Below are 16,845 nucleotides of genomic sequence, written 5' to 3'. Positions count from 1 at the left end.
TTTACATTTGAAATACAGTGCATCGGATTCTCTCAACCATATTGTCACCAGAAAGGGACTTGGGCCCAGAGCAGATCTGTCTCGGGCTGGCCTGTAGTGTGTGGGTTCTTGACCCTCTGCGGGAAAGATTTCACAGGACCAGGTGATTTTGAGAGTACGTTTATTAAAGCTCGGGGTAGTGAAGCAAAGGAAGGGTTTCGGATTGAAGAAGCAGCAGGAGAGAGCCTGGGCCGTGCTCTGCTTTGGCTCCCTGGAAACGCTGTAGCAAAGAAGTGAGCCATGCTGGGCTGCGGGGACTCACTGAGAAGCAAAAGTCACAGGGACAGAAGTGAGCCAAGGCAGGGGCTGCTGTCGGCTCCCTGAAAAGTCAGAGGAAAGGGGCCTTGGGCACTTTTAGATTTGGGGGTTTAGCCTGGCACGAGCAGTCTCTGCCCACTGCTCCCCTGATCGCAAGTCTTGGGGACACAGAGTTTAGGAGAAAGCAAAGGTACACACCCAAGAAAAGGAGGGACACAGGTGTGCTCCGAGGAGAGCATGCTGGCTTTCTTTATCTTGAGAGGTTTTATCTGTTTTTCTAAGGAGGGAACTTTAGGGGAGGACTCAGGGAAAGATCTTAATAGAATATTTGTCAGCTTTGCAGGCAAGGCCTCTCAGGGTCGTGGTCTCCACTGACTGGTTGGCATCAGGGCAGGGGGGTCATTAGTCATCACATCTGGTCCTAATGTCAGCCTCTTCTGTCATCTCTAGTCTATCCAAAACTTGTCACTGTAGTTGGCAGACTCGAGGCTCTGTCTCTAAGGTTATTTGATGCAGGTCAGAGCTTCACTGTCCTGGGGGCCCAGTGCTTAAGGGTGTGGTCGTGCCAGGGCTTGTATGGGAGTCATGCGGCTAGCCCCTTGGTCTCCTTGGGGGTCTGTGACCACCTGCTTCACAATATGCCGGGGGAGGAGAAGCCAGGGGAGGGTCCAAACTGCAGTGACAGGAAAGGACTAAACGATATGACCGGCGATGTGCTAAGGGAGGCAAGGTCCTTGTTTTCCCTGTTGCTAGGCTTTCTGCCCTGGTGGCCTTCTGCACCTCCCAGTGCTCGTGTCTGTCTGGCTGCCGACCACAGTATTATATCACACATTGGGACAACCACAGCCTCCTTTAAGAAGCTGCTATGGGTTCCCCCCAAAGTCATCTTGTCTATGACTTTTTCTTTTGTATTATTAGTTTTCACAATTATATCTTCATAGTTGACTAATAAAATATCTCCATATCTGCAAGCACACAGGAAAATAGCAGATAGAAAAACTAATCCATGTCTGCACTTTACCAGCTAACCTTCCCTTTCATACCTCAAATGTATCTCACCTAGTCCATGGGCTGTACAACTTTGGAGTCATGCAGAAGTGAGTTCAAATCCTGACGAGATTTACTGCCCTGCTGCAGATGTCAGTCCAGGCAAGTCGACCCATCTCTCGGAGCCTCTGCTCCCTTAGCTGCAGCGTCTCCCAGTAACACACACCCCACCTCGTTGCTGGGAAGTGTCTCCCAGGAAAGTGCTGGGGCACAGGAGGCTGGCAATCTGTGTGGTTCTTCCTCCTGTCGTGGTCACTTCAGAGAGAGAATGGACTTCCTGAACTGACCTGCGAGAACTCTCCTGAAACTCAGCTGCCCTTGGCAGACTCTAGGACTGGTTTCTGTCCAAGTGGGTTAAACCCAGCCATTAGAAGCCAAGGCATCTAGTGCACCAAGGAAGGAAAACACCACCAAACTAAAGCAGGAAAGAAGGTTTCGCATTCTTTCTCTGTTACTATTGACAGCCACTCGTGATAGAATAAAAAGTCAGTTGCTTTTGCAAAGGATGCGTTGACACTGAAAATCAGCTTGCAAATCGGTCTGAATAGTGCTTGTTCAATTAGGAGTTAAGGTTGAAAATCGGCTCTGTATCCTTCCTCTAACCTTGCAAACATTCTGAGGTGTAACCTTGACAGCGAGAGAGGCTAGTGTTTGTTTTTATTAAAAGGTCTTTCCTGTTCTTTGTGTGAAGCCATTCTCTTGATCACAGCGGGGGGCTGGATGGAGGGAGTTCAAAACAGACCAGACAGACCCAGCCCAGGGCCAAGCCAGCGTCCCTGCTTCTGAACTCTGTGCGTTCCCTGCCTGGGTGTTTAGGGGCCTTCTCTCCGCTGGTCTTTTTGAGGCAGGGCGTCTAGGGTTTTCTTCTTCTTTTTTGGTTTGTTGGCTATTGAGGAATTTTTTTATATTTCTTAACTCACACTTGAACATATGCCAGTTGTTGGTTGGATTTTGAGTTATTCTTTAATGGGATTGTGAGCATTTGCAACCAGAGCCTCAAGTTTTAAATAAATTAATAAAAATGCCCTCATATGAGTATTTATATGTGTATATATATGCAGTGTATAGTGTTCAGATTGTGGTAAAAAATGTACATAAAGGAAATCTCCCATCTTAACCATTTTTAAGGGCACAGTTCTGTGGCATTAAGTACATTTACACCGTATATATAGTTTTAGTAATTAGAAGTTTAAAACTGGTGATGCCATTTTTGCATGTCTCTGTGTGCCTGTTGTATTTCAGAGTAATTGCAAAGAGATGCTCCAAGGAGATGGGATGTCCTTTCTTCTTGTTGCCCCGTCCCTACACTGTCGTCTCCCCTGGGCCTTTGACCTCTGGCTCTTTGCTCCCTGTCGTGGGGCCTGTCCTTGGCCTGCGTGGCTCTGCCCTCCCCGCCGCTCCCTCCCTTCCCCTCTCTGTGCAGTGGAATGTCTGGAGTGTTTCAGAGGACGCCGCCCCTTACATCTTCCGGCTTGTTAGGTGTCTCATTCAGGACCCCGTTTCCCTTCCCTACATTCTCCTTTGTGTTCTCCTTCCCCACATGATACTGATGATCGGGCTCCATTCATCCAACCTGAACTGCCCCAGCCCCTCACCCTCCTCTCCTCTCCTCTCCTGGCTTCCTTCCCACGATCCAGCTCCACTTGCTCACATAGCCTCCCCAGGACCACACCACACCCTTCTGCCAACTCCCCACACGTCTCTGCTAAAACTGGATTGTCATCCAGCACTGGCTTCCGGGGTCTCTGTCAAGTCTCCTTGGGCCTGCAGTCTGTCACCCACGTCTCAGCGTGGCTGCCTGCCTCACTCTCCTGGCTCTGACGGGTCTCCTGAGATCTGCCCCCACTGCCAGAACCAGCCCAACTCTCTCGGCGCCTCCCACTCAGCCCTGTGTGGTCCTGGCCAAGCTCCCCCAGCCTTGTTTCCTGACGCTAGAAGTGGCACCTGATGAGGAGCACAGTGACCTCTATCTGCTCCATCCATGCGTGTCACCAGGGGTCCGCATAAGTAAGTGCTTTCTTGTAACGTGAAACATGGCATGTCACTATGACAGAAGTGCCTAAAACTGCATTATTTCATCAAAAATGAGGACCAATCGAGAAAGACTGAGGGACATAAAAGGAACTGTCAATGTTCCACCACACACTTGCCTGTCACTTACCCCCACCACCTCCACCCCAGGCCCTTCTGATGTAAATTCGGGCGATATCAGACCGTCATGTGGGGACAGGGATCCATTTATCAGCCTCAAAAGCAAGCACTCGGGAGCATTATTTAAATATTGCAGATGTCACCATAAAAGGTCCCACAAATAACGGACCACTTCAGAGGAGAAACTACAACCTTGAGATTTGGGGGTAAAGCACTCAAGCAGCACAGGCTTACAGGGACCCCGCTATCCATCAGAAAGCGATGTCTTTTTCCCTTTCACGACAGTAGTGCGCCCAGCTCTCAAGTGAGACTTCTAGGCCGGGTTTTTTCCCCTTTGGAAGCGTGTCCAACTGGCCAGTGAGGGAACCATCGCTCCTGTTGTACCATCAGGCAAAAGAGCCGCTTGTGATGAACTCGGGCTCCTTACACGTGGGCGTGTGACCCAGTCAGCCCCTGTGTTCATGCGTTTCGCTCTTCCAACGTGTCGGGATTTATAAGTAAGGTTTACGGGAAGAGGATGGACAGCTACACGGCTGGATGTGAGGTCATCAAAAATTAGTGGTTCTGGGCTGGTTAAACTGATCATTCTTCAATGGGGTAAGGAAAGCGGTCCTGTGATGCTTGCTGAGTGTTGTGTTAATTCTGCTATTTGCTTACAGTTGAATAAAAATAAAACATTGTGAGACCTGATAAGGAAGAGTTAAGTTCCTAAGACATCTCATCTACACTATAATGAAACACTTTTAAACAAAACAATGTTACTGGAGGACCCTCCGAATTCCTTTCCTTGACCTCGCAGTCTTGTTCTGTTGGAGAAAGTAAAAGCTCGCCCACACGAAGTGCTTGTCACCATTTCACATGGACAAATGCAGACTTTCTGGCGAGGAGCCGTTCTTCTTTCCCAGGCCCTCACTGTCTCCACACGCCTCACAGATGCCTGGCCTCTCCGTGAGCCAGCAGGGATAGCTGTAGCCACTCAGTGGCGGGCTCGTGGAAGTCAGCACGTACATCTTTGGTGGCTCTGACGTGCTGGTTTGCAGCCGAGGACACGGCCTGTGTCGAAGATACTGGGTCTGTTGTTGTCAGTAACAAATGCAGAGCTGCTCCTGTGACCCTAGGGTTATGGTGTAATGGCCCCCTTGCACCTTAGGTATGCTCCACGTAAATTAACAGCATGGGCTCACCTTCTACTTTTTTATTTGAAGTACAAGAAAGGCTACTTGCCAAACAGCACTTGTTGGTCTTTTAAAATTCATGCTTCTGCCTAGCTGGTGTAGCTCAGTGGACTGAGTGTGGGCTGCAAATCAAAAGATCGCCAGTTCAATTCCCAGTCAGGGCACATGCCTGGGTTGCTGGCCAGGTCTCTAGTATGGGGTGTGTGAGAGGCAACCACGCACTGATATTTCTCTTCCTTTCTTTGCTTCCCGTCTCTCTAAATACGAATAAATAAAATCTTTTTTTTAAAGTTCATGCTTCATTTAAAATACAAAATGAAATAATTGCTGTGTCCAGAGATTTTTATTCAACTAAGTTAATTCACTGATCCTTATTTTCAAGTGTTTCGTGGGTATTGGAACATGCCGTGCCGACCTCACAGCATAGGAACGTTTAATTCAGGTGAATTCCACTCTGTGGCCTTGGTGAGATGGAAGAACGGGGTAGTTTTTACTCAGCGTGGCTGCTGGAGAAACAGCAGTGCGCTCCAGACTGTGGCCGTGGCGGGCTTCGGGAGATCGCAGAGTGTCGATAGTAGAGTATTGGGCAGTGTTTTCGGGGTCTTCTGGGGCCTCTTGGGACTGCCGACCGTGGAACCTGACCTCCAAGTAAGATGAGAAGCCACCGTAGTACAAAACTTCCATGTTTCTTATTTTCTTCAACTCTAGCAGCTTCGTTTTTTTCTGTTTCACTTAATATTCTATTTCACTTTATTTTTGTTCATTTTCTTCCACCAAAACAAATTTAAAAAAAATTTCAGTAACTGTGCCTCTAGAATTTATAGATCAGTTTTATTCCTCCAAAAAAGCAGGTCTTAAAGGGCTTAATTTAATAATTCCAGCAGGCTCCCCCAGAGCCCTCCAAGAAAAGTTGACTGTCTAACTTGAAGTAACCCAGCTTCCCTGAGCCTGGGCCGCCGTGTCCATAAAACAAACGTCATGGAGCATGGAGGCCACCACACCCTCCGCTTACCTTCATGATGCCACTCAGCCTTTATGGTGGACCTGCTCAGTGCAAGAGACGGTGTCACCGGGTCATAGCTTGTCACAGTTGTTTCCCGGAGCTGTGATACCCTTAGATATTTTCTGTGCTGTGCCTCTGCTCACGCGTGACTATTTAAATTTAAATGAACTAGAATTAAGAATTCATTTCCTCAGTTGCACTAGTGACATGGCATCTGCTAACAGCCACATGAGGCTCGGGCTCCTGGAGCGGAAGCACAGAAACAGCGTGTGTCCATCGGCACAGGAAGTTCCCATTGGGCAGCCCTGTCTGGGGTATTCAGTCCCCCAAATACACATTGAAGAGGTTAGGGAGGTCATTGAAGTAGCATATGTTCATTATATTCTTGAAGATGCAGATAGCGTACGCAGTTAGTTCAAAAATGATCAAAGATACTGGTCTAGACACTAGGCTTTGTGAAGTAGCTCATTAAATGTCAAGGATAGCGCAAATAGAATAGTCACTATTTCTAGAATAAGCCTTCTGTTTACTGCTGTTCACGCCTTGACTCGTGCCTTTCTCTTTGTGTAGAATAATCTCTTCTTCCATTGCTTATTCAAATCTGTCACATCCTTCAGGCCTGATTCAAGGTCCTTTGATTCAAGGTCCTTTGATTCAAAGTCCTTGTTTCTGTCTCGGCTGCTCTCGCTGCCTTCCAGGCCTCCCTGCGTCTGCAGTCTCCCTCCTTCCACAGAATGTTTACACGGAGCCCCGGCCACACACTGTCCTGTCAAACTTGTTGCTGCCCCACTGCCCGGACTCCATCACCAGTTCTCTGTACACAGAGTCCCCGAAGTTCTTCGCACGCTACAACATCTCGCAAGTGCTTGCCATACAGGGTTATTTATTCACTCAGCAGATGTTCGTGGACTGCCTGATGTGTGCGGGCCACTATCCCAGACCTCAGGGATGTGAGGATGAAAGATGTGAATGAATAAATAGCAAATATTTACGGAGCTGGGGATGATTAATGCATAAACACTCAATTTATTTGACCATTTTATTTGTTGGATAACAGCTGTCATTTACTACAGGGAATATCAAGTTCAGATCAAGATCATTGGACTCAGCCTGGCTTTCTTTTTCTTTAGTAATTACACTTCTCCCCAGAATCAAACACAAAAACAACAGAAAGTTCCTTGCCTGCCAACCCACTATGAATAGATCATATGCAGTAGAAACTACCTTACCAGGGAAGCTTTTAGTTTTCATATTAAACCCAAAAGATCTGTTAACTGAGATGTCCTTTTTGTTTGTTTCCTTGTACATGAAAGTGAAAAAGAAAAATTGTAGTAGGAGGCCTAAGAGAACTTTGGTCTTGGGGTTTCCAGCTACACTGAGCTGAGCGAAGCAGTCTGTTTATTCAGCAGGTGGGCTGGAGGACACACACGGGGGGGGGGGGGTTCTCCCTACGTCCTTTCCTTGGAAGCCAGTCAGGGAGCATCTTCATCTTCTCCAAGGTCAGCAAGACTAGGGTCGGGACATCAGAAGTGCCAAACATATATGCAGGTGGGGTCAGACACTAAGGGCGAGGAGAAATGGGGCTTCCGGCTACTGCCCCCCCTGCTGTCTGCACTGCCTTCTGTTGGGGTCACCTGTCGTCTGTGGGAAGTTGCCGTTTTCCTACAGGAAATGAAACCGCAACCACATAGTTCACAAAGTCAGCCTGGCACCTGCTTGAAATTCCCAAAACACTTCCAAATAAACGTTAGAAAGGAAGACAGTTTAGTGGTTGACAAAAAAAAAAAAATCTGTATTTCCTCACTCCCAAAGGAATTGAAAGCTGGGTCTCCAAGAAACAACATCTGTCCGGCCAGGTTCACGGCAGCATTACTCACAATAGCCAAAAAGAGGAAATAATCCAAGTGTCCATTGATGGATGAATGGATTTTTAAAGTGTGGTAAATACATACAATAAAGAATTATTCAGCCCTAAAAGGGAAGAAAATTTGGACACAGGCTACGACACGGGTGAAATTGGAGGACGTCATGCTAAATGAAAAGCCAGATGCAAAGGACAAACGTTGTCCGTGTGTCACTGCACTTACGTGCAGTGCCGGGGGTCAGATTCGCAGAGACAGCAAGTAGAGCAGGGCTCGCCGGGAAGCGAGGGGTTGGTGTCTGCTGGGCACAGTTTCCGTGTCCAAAGATGGAACGAGCTCTGGAGATTGGTTCGACAACAATGTGAATATACTTAAGAAAATTGGGAATACTTAACAATGTGAATGTCATTAAGAATACTTGAGAAAAGTGAATATACTGTACCCTTAAAAATGGTTAAGATGGTAAATCCTGTATTATATCTGTCTTACCACAATTAAGAATTAAATATATATTTATCGACACAAGTATTTTCACACTTAAAACCTACTAATAAACCGATTAAATGCCTACCTACAGTCAATACCTACAATGGATACCATCAGTAGTCACCCATTCGTCCCCATGGAATAGTTACACTCACCAACTGTATTTTCAAATCAGAGAGCGCAGTAAATAGTACATTAAATATGTTGTGAGTAGTGATACCTGTTCTGCTGTCATTGTGTTCTACTTCCAGAGAACACATAGGACTTTTCATAGGAACTTTTCAGTCCCTATGGCCCACACTCCATAGTAATATTACTTACAGTTTGTGTAGCGTGGCACTTGCAATACTTTGTCTGTGTTGCTTCCTCGAGGCAGTGAAATGATGTACAGTATTCTTGTCTCTATCTCAGGGGTGAGGATACAACTTTAGAGAGGCGACATGATTTAACTAAGTTAAGAAGGGACCGTGTTAGCCCTCCTGCCGCACAACAGCCACCCAGCAGTGCTGCACCCCACAGAGGGCTGAGTGGCCCAGGGTCAGGGCGGGGTGGCATGGGGCAGGGTACGGGCAGAGACCGGATGCCGAGGGGACACTGCCTGGGGAGCGCCGTATCCTCAGAACTGACCTCCCTAACTAAGCATGGTCATCGTGCTTGCTCTGTGGGTGCTGGACATACCTTTCAGCTTCCTATTAACTTATATTTCTTAAAAAGGGCTGCTCTTGCCAGGCATTTATTGACCTAAGAGGAGATTGTATTAGCTTAAGTGCAGCATCAGCAGCAAGCCTTTCCGTGCCAGTCAACTCAGGCCGATGTGAGATCGTAGGTTCATGGAAAAAGCCTCCTCAGTGTTGTCTTGAGCACATCATTGCCTGGACTTGCTTATCATCTCTTGTAACTATTGAACCACGTGGAATTCATGTTTAGTCAATAGGAAATTTAGAGGCATTCACTCATTTGTTCAACTGTATCTTGAGGACATACTGTATACTCTAGGGGCTGTCTCATATCCCACCTCTAAGTGAACAAGAGGTTGTCCTTGACCTCAAAGGGTTGATAAACCATTCTTTATTCTTCAGCTAATATGAACATTGAATCTTTTACATTCGAAGTTACACTCGTGGTTATGTCTCTAGCCCAGCCTCACTCAACATTACACGCACGCAGCAATTCTGGCTACAACATTCCTGGCACCACACCCGCCTGACCCCGAATTCTCCTTGAATGGACAGTCACTACTTAGTGAGGCAGCTCTGGTTGTTACAGCTTTTCCTTAGACATTAGGCTAAAGATTACTTCCAATTTCTGTCCTTCTTTCATATTCTGCCTTCCAGGAAGATGATAATCATTTCTTTCCAGGGTTGTCCCTTCCAGCAGTGGAGATTCTCTGATTTCTCCTGGTGGTTCACAAAAGACCTTTTGGCATCCGGTAGATTTCGGTGTCAGCCTTTGATCCTGGGACTGGTACCATTTGAGGTCCATTGGTGCACCCTAAGATAACGTGGGGTTTGCCAGCAGCTGCTCACTGCCAGGCCCTGTTGAACCTCTAGTCCCAGGTAATACCGAGGTAAGAGCATTACAAGGGCATCTGGATATCAAAGAAGAGAATGCCTACCTGCATGAGGAGTATCGGTCAAGGCTTCCTGGACAAGCTGGCCTTGGGGAGAGATCTTCGAGAGCTCAGGAAGTTGTAGCAGAGGTTGATCTCTGAAGATTACTGGGCAGGGACTTCACGTGCAGGCCCCAGAAACAAGAAGATAGGGGGACATTTAAAGATGGGGTGCTTATCTAGTGATGCTTCAGAGCACATCTCAGTCAGATGCTTAAGTGCCAGAACAAGGTTTTGTTCTTTAGTAAGCCATGAGAAGCTGAAGATTTTTAAATACATTTTAGGAAGGTTAGACTTATGGTATAGAAGAGGTATTAGAAGTGGAGACCAGTTAGGAAGCTTTCACGGCAGGTTAGACCATTAGCATCTCAACTGAGAGCACATAGAAGGATCATTTTCCCACCTCCTGACCTACACATGATTTTCTCATATGTTTCAGTGTTGCTTATCTAATGGGTGTGAATTGGTTTTTCGTTCTTTTAATTTGCATTCCTTGATTACTTAATACAATTCAGCATTTTTTCCTGTAATTATTAGGCATAATCCATTTGCCCAGTATTAAATATTTCTTTCTCTTGATCTGTGGGATATTTTATCCTTTCTAATAACTAATTTTTGACTTTTAAATATTTGCATATATCTTCTCCCAGATTGCCCCCAATTTTTAAACTTACTTATAGTGTCTCTTCTTGTACAAAAAATTTTTAATTTTAATGGAGTCAACTTTAGGATGTATTCTATTGTTACCCTGTTTAAGAAACTTTCCCTAACTTAAGATCATAGAGTTCCCAGCGTTTTCTTCCAGTATTTAAAGTTTTAGTTTTGAAGTTTATGCCTTTATTCCATATTGGATTTATTGGGGGGCCCGGTGTGTGGTAGGAATACAATTTTATTTCCTTCCAGCCGAAAGTCATTTGGAAAGGCAGTCCTTTCCCTACTTTACGCCGTTTCTGCTCTGTGCTATCCTGTACCTGCTGAGGTGTCTGTCTGGGTTCCTTCTTATCTCCCACTGACTGATTCATCTAGTTCTGTGGTAGCACCACGTGGAATTACTTACCACAGTTCAGTAGTGTGATTGATACCTGGTAACATGAGACGGCAAGTCCTATTGCCTTTGTTCTTCTGGTTTTATTTATTTTTGAAGTTACCTTACCTATGCATGCCATTACTCTTTGTGATGGATTTTAGAACAGATTGGCCAAGTAACCAGGAGTGCTCTTGGGGTTTTCACTGGAATTGCATTGAACCCAGAGATCGTTTGTGAGAACTGACATCTGTACGGTATCGAGTTCCCTCACCCGTGAACAGAGGATTTCTCTCCAGTGAGTCAGATCCGCTTTTATGTGCTTCACTGAGAGATTATAATGACTTGCATCTTCAGTTTCTTCATTTGTTGAAATGTCCAATATTTAGCCCCAGACCACAGAACAACTTTACAGTAATAAAAACTATGGTAATGAAAAACATACTTCAAAGCACTTTGAGTTCTATCAGATTGGGAGGGTGGAGTTACCTTTTGCTTTCCCCTGTCGGATACGTGTCTTTCCTGCGTGTATCAGCAGTAATTTATCCAAGCACACGGTTGGCCGTTGCCAGGTGAAGTCCTTGGGCAGGCCACGGGACTTGTGCTCCCTGGTGGTGTCCCCTCTCCGCATTTGGTCCAGCAGCTGTTCACCCAGGAGTAAGCCCGCTAACTGCATTACACCGGTATTTTCTACCCACAGCAAAATTCTGAACGATGTTATGAACTGCTTTGCTTACCCCAAGAATCACTTTATCTGTGGTGTATTTCTTTCCTAATGAACCATTCTTGTTTAAGATGGCTTTTTGTACTTTGCCAGCAGTCCACATTCATATTTTCCATTTAATGTTATAGAAGATTTTTCATCTTCTCTTCACACGCTTATTTGTCTGTATCTAATCTTCGTGGATTCTTCCCATTCTCCAAGATTTCTCATGATATGCTAAAGCGACTCTAGCGTCAACCTTTGATTTCCCAATAGTGTTTGATCACATCAGCATTCATATTAAAATCTCAACCCATTCCTGCTCACAAAAAAATAAACTGTTCCTTAGTATTACTACATTCTCTGCTGTATAACTGGAGTTGAGACCCACTTAGTAATCAGCACTCGCTGTTGAGTTAGGAGACTCTTGTTCTGACTTACAAGACCATTAAAAAGCATAGGAAAAACTACATTTTTAAAAATGCAGTGGATAAACATGATTAACTAGATAAGCATCCTCTAAATTGGCTAGACATCTAAGGCTTCTTATTCACTGCTTGACCTCCGATCCAAAAATGTTAGGACTGTGACGGTGACAGAGGACAAAAGTGCTTGCTTCAAATGCCAGCGCTGCTGAAGAGATAATCTGGTGGGGACTTGTAAACCACTGCAAAAACTCTCACTGCGTTTTCCTAATTCTCTGACCAGATCACGATTTGCTGTCATTTGTGTTTCTCCAGCTTCCCATTGTGGAAAAGATAAGAACCATTGCCCAGGCTGTCTACGGGGCCAGGGACATCGAGCTCTCTCCCGAGGCACAATCCAAAATTGACCGTTACACGCAGCAGGTAAAAGTTCCACTTTTAGGGGGGAAATCCACTTAGGCTCTTGAAGGATTCACCTTCATTGAAGACTTGGATATGTCTCACCAGCTGAACCTGTCTTAATGTACTTTGTGGTTCACCAAGACTGAAATACTGTCCTTGGGTGTAGGGTACTGACGGTACCTGGAACATTATGGCGACAGCATCTACCCTTTGATACATGCATCGTAGACTTTTGTGGTTGTAAATATGTCTGCTGTGGGTGGTGTCTGTGCTCTTTAGTCTCCACCCTGCCACTGAGCCAGAAGCATTGAAACTATGCTTAGATGTGGGCCTGTGGTCAGATCTAGGTGATCTGTCATACTCTGTCCTCATTTCAGGTCTCTAACTACCTTAAAAACGTTAGCATGGCCCCAAGTTAGGCAAATACAAGCGCAGCATATAAAGACGGGGTCAGGATGGTATTTTTTTTTATACGATTCGTTCCTTGGCTTGGTGCTAAGATGGTTCACCAGCATTGAAGGCTCCGTTCTCTCCTCCAAGCAGCTGTGCAGGTGCCTGTGATTCAGCAGGATGGGCCCTTATCTGGCCCCAGAGCAGTCTGGGTGATGGATTTCACTGCAGCACATGTAGCCACCCTGAGCAGAAGGACCATGTGCCTTGAATCCCCACCCAGTTTGCTAGATAGAAGTCAAAGCACTTGAAAGCTTGGTGGCAAACAGCTTCATTATGAGCATCACCAGGCTCTTTTTTAAAATTCCCTGACTCCTAAATCCTATTCGTTAGTCATATTTGACGTCTTGATAAATACCTTAGTTAAGGCCAATCAGTTTTTTCCCAGGTTTCCTAAGTCAACCAACAACTCATTCGTTCTTGGAATTTTCCATGTATGCACTTGACTTGTGCTTTAGGGGGGAAAAAAGATTTCTGAACATTACTGTACATTCAAGCATTGTTCTCTGGTGAAATTAACACTCATGTCAATGAAATGTTTAAGTCATTGTCATGGGAAGGTTTTTTTATTGAATTCTTAATAATATTTAAGGACTATCACTTATTCTAATATTAGGTCCTTCCCTTGTTTTTTCAGTCTTAAAAAGCACTTTCTTTTATGAAGTAATATGGCAATGGTATATGGCATATTGAGTTGTTTGTTTTTATTCTCTGTTACTGGCAAAATTTTAAACTGGCAAACCTACATGAGTTTGTTAAAATTATTTCCATTGTCTATCTGCTGTGCTATACACCTGAAACTGATACAAGATAGTGTTGAATGCAAACTGTAACTGAAAAATAAAATTAAAAAATGATTTAAATATTTGAGAGATCTCTGAAACCCAAAATCCTGGGCACCGTTTTGACAGGGCAGGCCGCTGTGCCCCCCCACCCCCCGGCAGGAGCTGATCGGCATGTAACAGTATTACAGCATTTCCAAAGGAAAGAGATCCACTCCCAATCCATTACACTCAAAAATGCTTCAAGTAGTTTTAGGTTGAATCATAAGAAATTCTGCACGCGTCACCTCTGAAGATTGCATTCCTTTTATGTCTGCCTATCAGAGAATATTCCTTAAAAGTTATGTGTCAAGTATGTGGTTGCCCTTAATTAGCAAAGTCTCTAAAGAGCCACTGTGTACCCTTTAATCAGAACCAGGCTGGGAGGACACTGTCCTTTTTGTGAGACACCACACATGACTTCCTGCTCTTTCACCTTCGGAGTACTGGGTCAGGCGAAGCCTTTGGTCCTTAAAAATAAGAAGCTTAAGTAGTGACCTCATCTTGGTTCCTATAATGTAATCGCAGATCCAATAGCCATGATTCATAAACCAACACAAAGGGGCCCTTTGCTTCCCAACAGCCTCCAAGAATGAATGAACCATGTGCCTGAAAGCCTCGTTACGAAGTCTTTCTCCAAATTACCTTTCTGAATCCCAGATATTAGTATCCTTGGAAACTGATTTCTGCAGCTGCTGCTACTGCTGCTTTGCCTAGAAATAGCCCACTTTCCCCCAGGCACACACAGTGCTGCCCTCCTGTAAAGAGAATTCTCCAAAAGAAGCAGTAGACCCCCCCAGCCCACTGCTGGGGGAGGGGTTTCCATCCCATCTGCTTGCTCAGTGACTGAATGGGTAGTAACAGTCCCCACTGGGTGCCTGGACCTGGGCTGCAGGGGTTTTGTGGAGCCAAGTTCAGGGGACTAACATGTACGCCCAGTGAGCACATTTCCTGTCCTTTCTTACAGGGTTTTGGAAATTTGCCCATCTGCATGGCAAAGACCCACCTTTCTCTCTCTCACCAACCCGACAAGAAAGGTGTGCCCCGGGATTTCATTTTACCCATCAGCGATGTCCGGGCCAGCATAGGCGCTGGGTTCATTTACCCTCTGGTTGGAACGGTGAGTAACGTCCTCCAAAAGCTTCCTCCCCTCTGTGTGTCAGGATACCTAACATCCTTTGTTCTGCCAACGCTCTCTGCAGATCAGGTGTCGGGAAGTATTTGCTACTTTTCTAAACATTTCCTTCCACCGTAAAAACACCTCTGCCGTTGTGGTTTGGATTTTTCTTTTTGTTTGGATCATGTGTTCAGGATCCCTCGAGTTATAAAACTGATTCTGCTTATCAAGCACCGAAGAGCGTGACTTGGGAGAGTTGAGTCTGCCGTTTAAGTGGTAGGATGGCTCAGTGCAGTGCTCCTTGGTCGTCACATCGTTGCACTCAGCACAGTAAGATTTCCCTGAAGTGTAGGGTCAGTGGAGGCAGCTGCTCCTGCCGGGAAGGACCAGCTCAGCCCCCAGCAAGGGCTGGGAATCTGCATTTCACTCTGTACCCTGTTTCTCACGTGGGAAGCTCTGCAAGTCACATGAGTTTTTGTTTTGACGTTGTTGTAATGGCGCTGCATTGCTGTGGGATCATCATTAGGTTATTTCAGATTCTCTGTGGGTGGAGGGGAGACGGCAAAGCAATGAAAACTTATTAACGCACTGAAATTCCGTGATAATGGGCTTCATATGTAAAATGCTTCATTGTAGCCACACAAGAAATGATATGATGGTCTTCCCTTGGGGACCATCAGTGGACGAAATTTGACTTCCCTTCATGGCAGTGCTCCTGGATTACATTTAGACCAAAATTTCTAGATCATCATTATCATTATTGTTGTTACTGTCGTTACAAACTGATCCAAGCCCAAATAGGAAATATAACGATGTTCTTAATAAACCATGTGGCTCTGTTACTATGCAAACAAGCAACGGATAGGCAAAAAGTGCAAAATATTAGAGTTCTTATCTTAATGTTCACACATATTTCATGTAGTATTAGGCAAAACATTTTCAAGACGTGTTTTTTAATTCCCACTACACTCAAGGCCTGGGGATCCTAAGAGGAGAGGGCGGGGTGAGGGGTGTGGCTTCCCACAACTCAGAGGCTCCTGGACAGGAGGTGTCGGCCTTTTGAACGCCCTCAGAGCACAGGGTGGGCAGTGACTAGTCCTGCCAGGGGGAGGGGGAGCAGGGATTGGGGAAGGAGAGGAGGCTCCAGAATGCTTCTTAAAGGGCCCACCCTCTGACTAGGGAAAGGGTGGCCCTTCCCAGGGTGGGCCGGCGTGGCCAGAGTCGGACGGGTGGGGAGGCTGAGGAAGGGGATGGGGAGGACAAGACAGGGCCAAACCATTAAGGGTCTCCGCTGCCATCCGAAGGCACTTGGATTTTCTCTCATGTGTGCTGGGGAGTAAGCATAGCGTGGGTTTTGTGTTTGTTTGCTTGGTTTCATTTTTGTAAGAAAGCAAAGAAGAATGTGGTCTGGTCTGGGCAGCAATGGGGAGAGTGTTCAGAGGGCAGGCCCAGACCCAGGAGGCACGTTTAATCAGCTGGGGCAGAAGGAGCCATGGTCAGCATTGGGGCTGCGGGAGAGTAGGTATGCAGAGAGACGCCAATTGGAGGCATATTTTGGGAACCACCTACTTATGGGTGCAGGGGAGATACCTCTAGCATGACCGAGGGTGGTGATGCCATCGGTCGGGGGAGGAACACAAGAGGAAGGCGGGTGGCAGGGCCAGAAGTGAATCTGGCCTGGACACGAAGAGCTGGGGGCGTTCACAAGCTGTCTGGAAGGGGCTGGGAGTTCACTGGACATGCAGACACAGCACTCGGAAGAGAGGAGCGGGAAGGATGGCCCGTGGGGCTCTAAGGACACGAATGAAGGCGGGCATCAAACACGGGAGCTCACAGATGAGCACCAGGGAAGTGAGAGGAGAGTACCGGCCAGGGCTCTGAAAACACCCACACTTCCGGAGCAGACGAAAGTTACAGGAACCCGCCAAGGGGTCTGGAAGGAACCACTGCACGCAGGGGGGAGGTGCAGGGGGAGGGTAGCAACCCCTTTGACAGAGGGAGAAGGGTTCACATAAAATGGGCACTGAATGGCATTGTGGAAAAGGCGTGACTGAGAGTGAAAACTTCAGCTCAGTGGTCCAAGGCGGGGGGCGGGGAAGAGAACCGACTGCAGAGGGAACTGCGGGGTGACAGAGGTACTCTCCGTTTTTATTGTGGCCGTGGGTCCGTGACTGTGTACATTTGTCAGACTCATAGACCTACACCCCTAAAACCTTTTTTACTGAGTGTAATCTAAATATACCTCAACTAACAAAAACACGTACTGAGAAGAG

At 46.3% G+C, this 16,845-nt stretch overlaps 1 protein-coding gene across 1 annotated transcript in view; it reads left to right on the top strand.

The window, feature by feature from the left end:
- Nucleotides 1-16,845, top strand: part of MTHFD1L (methylenetetrahydrofolate dehydrogenase (NADP+ dependent) 1 like) — a 173,935-nt gene that overhangs the window by 117,953 nt on the left and 39,137 nt on the right. Inside the window, exons 25-26 of the mRNA XM_037156849.2 lie at nt 12,098-12,205; nt 14,423-14,575. Coding sequence (XP_037012744.2) covers nt 12,098-12,205; nt 14,423-14,575 — 261 coding nt within the window. The remainder of the gene's footprint in view (nt 1-12,097; nt 12,206-14,422; nt 14,576-16,845) is intronic.

The sequence above is a fragment of the Artibeus jamaicensis genome, unplaced genomic scaffold, assembly GCF_021234435.1.
Source record: "Artibeus jamaicensis isolate MK-2021 breed Jamaican fruit bat unplaced genomic scaffold, CSHL_Jam_final contig_497, whole genome shotgun sequence".
NCBI classification, from domain to species: domain Eukaryota; kingdom Metazoa; phylum Chordata; class Mammalia; order Chiroptera; family Phyllostomidae; genus Artibeus; species Artibeus jamaicensis.
The sequence above is the reverse complement of the archived record's forward strand: the minus strand, read 5'-3'. Positions and strand labels throughout refer to the sequence as shown.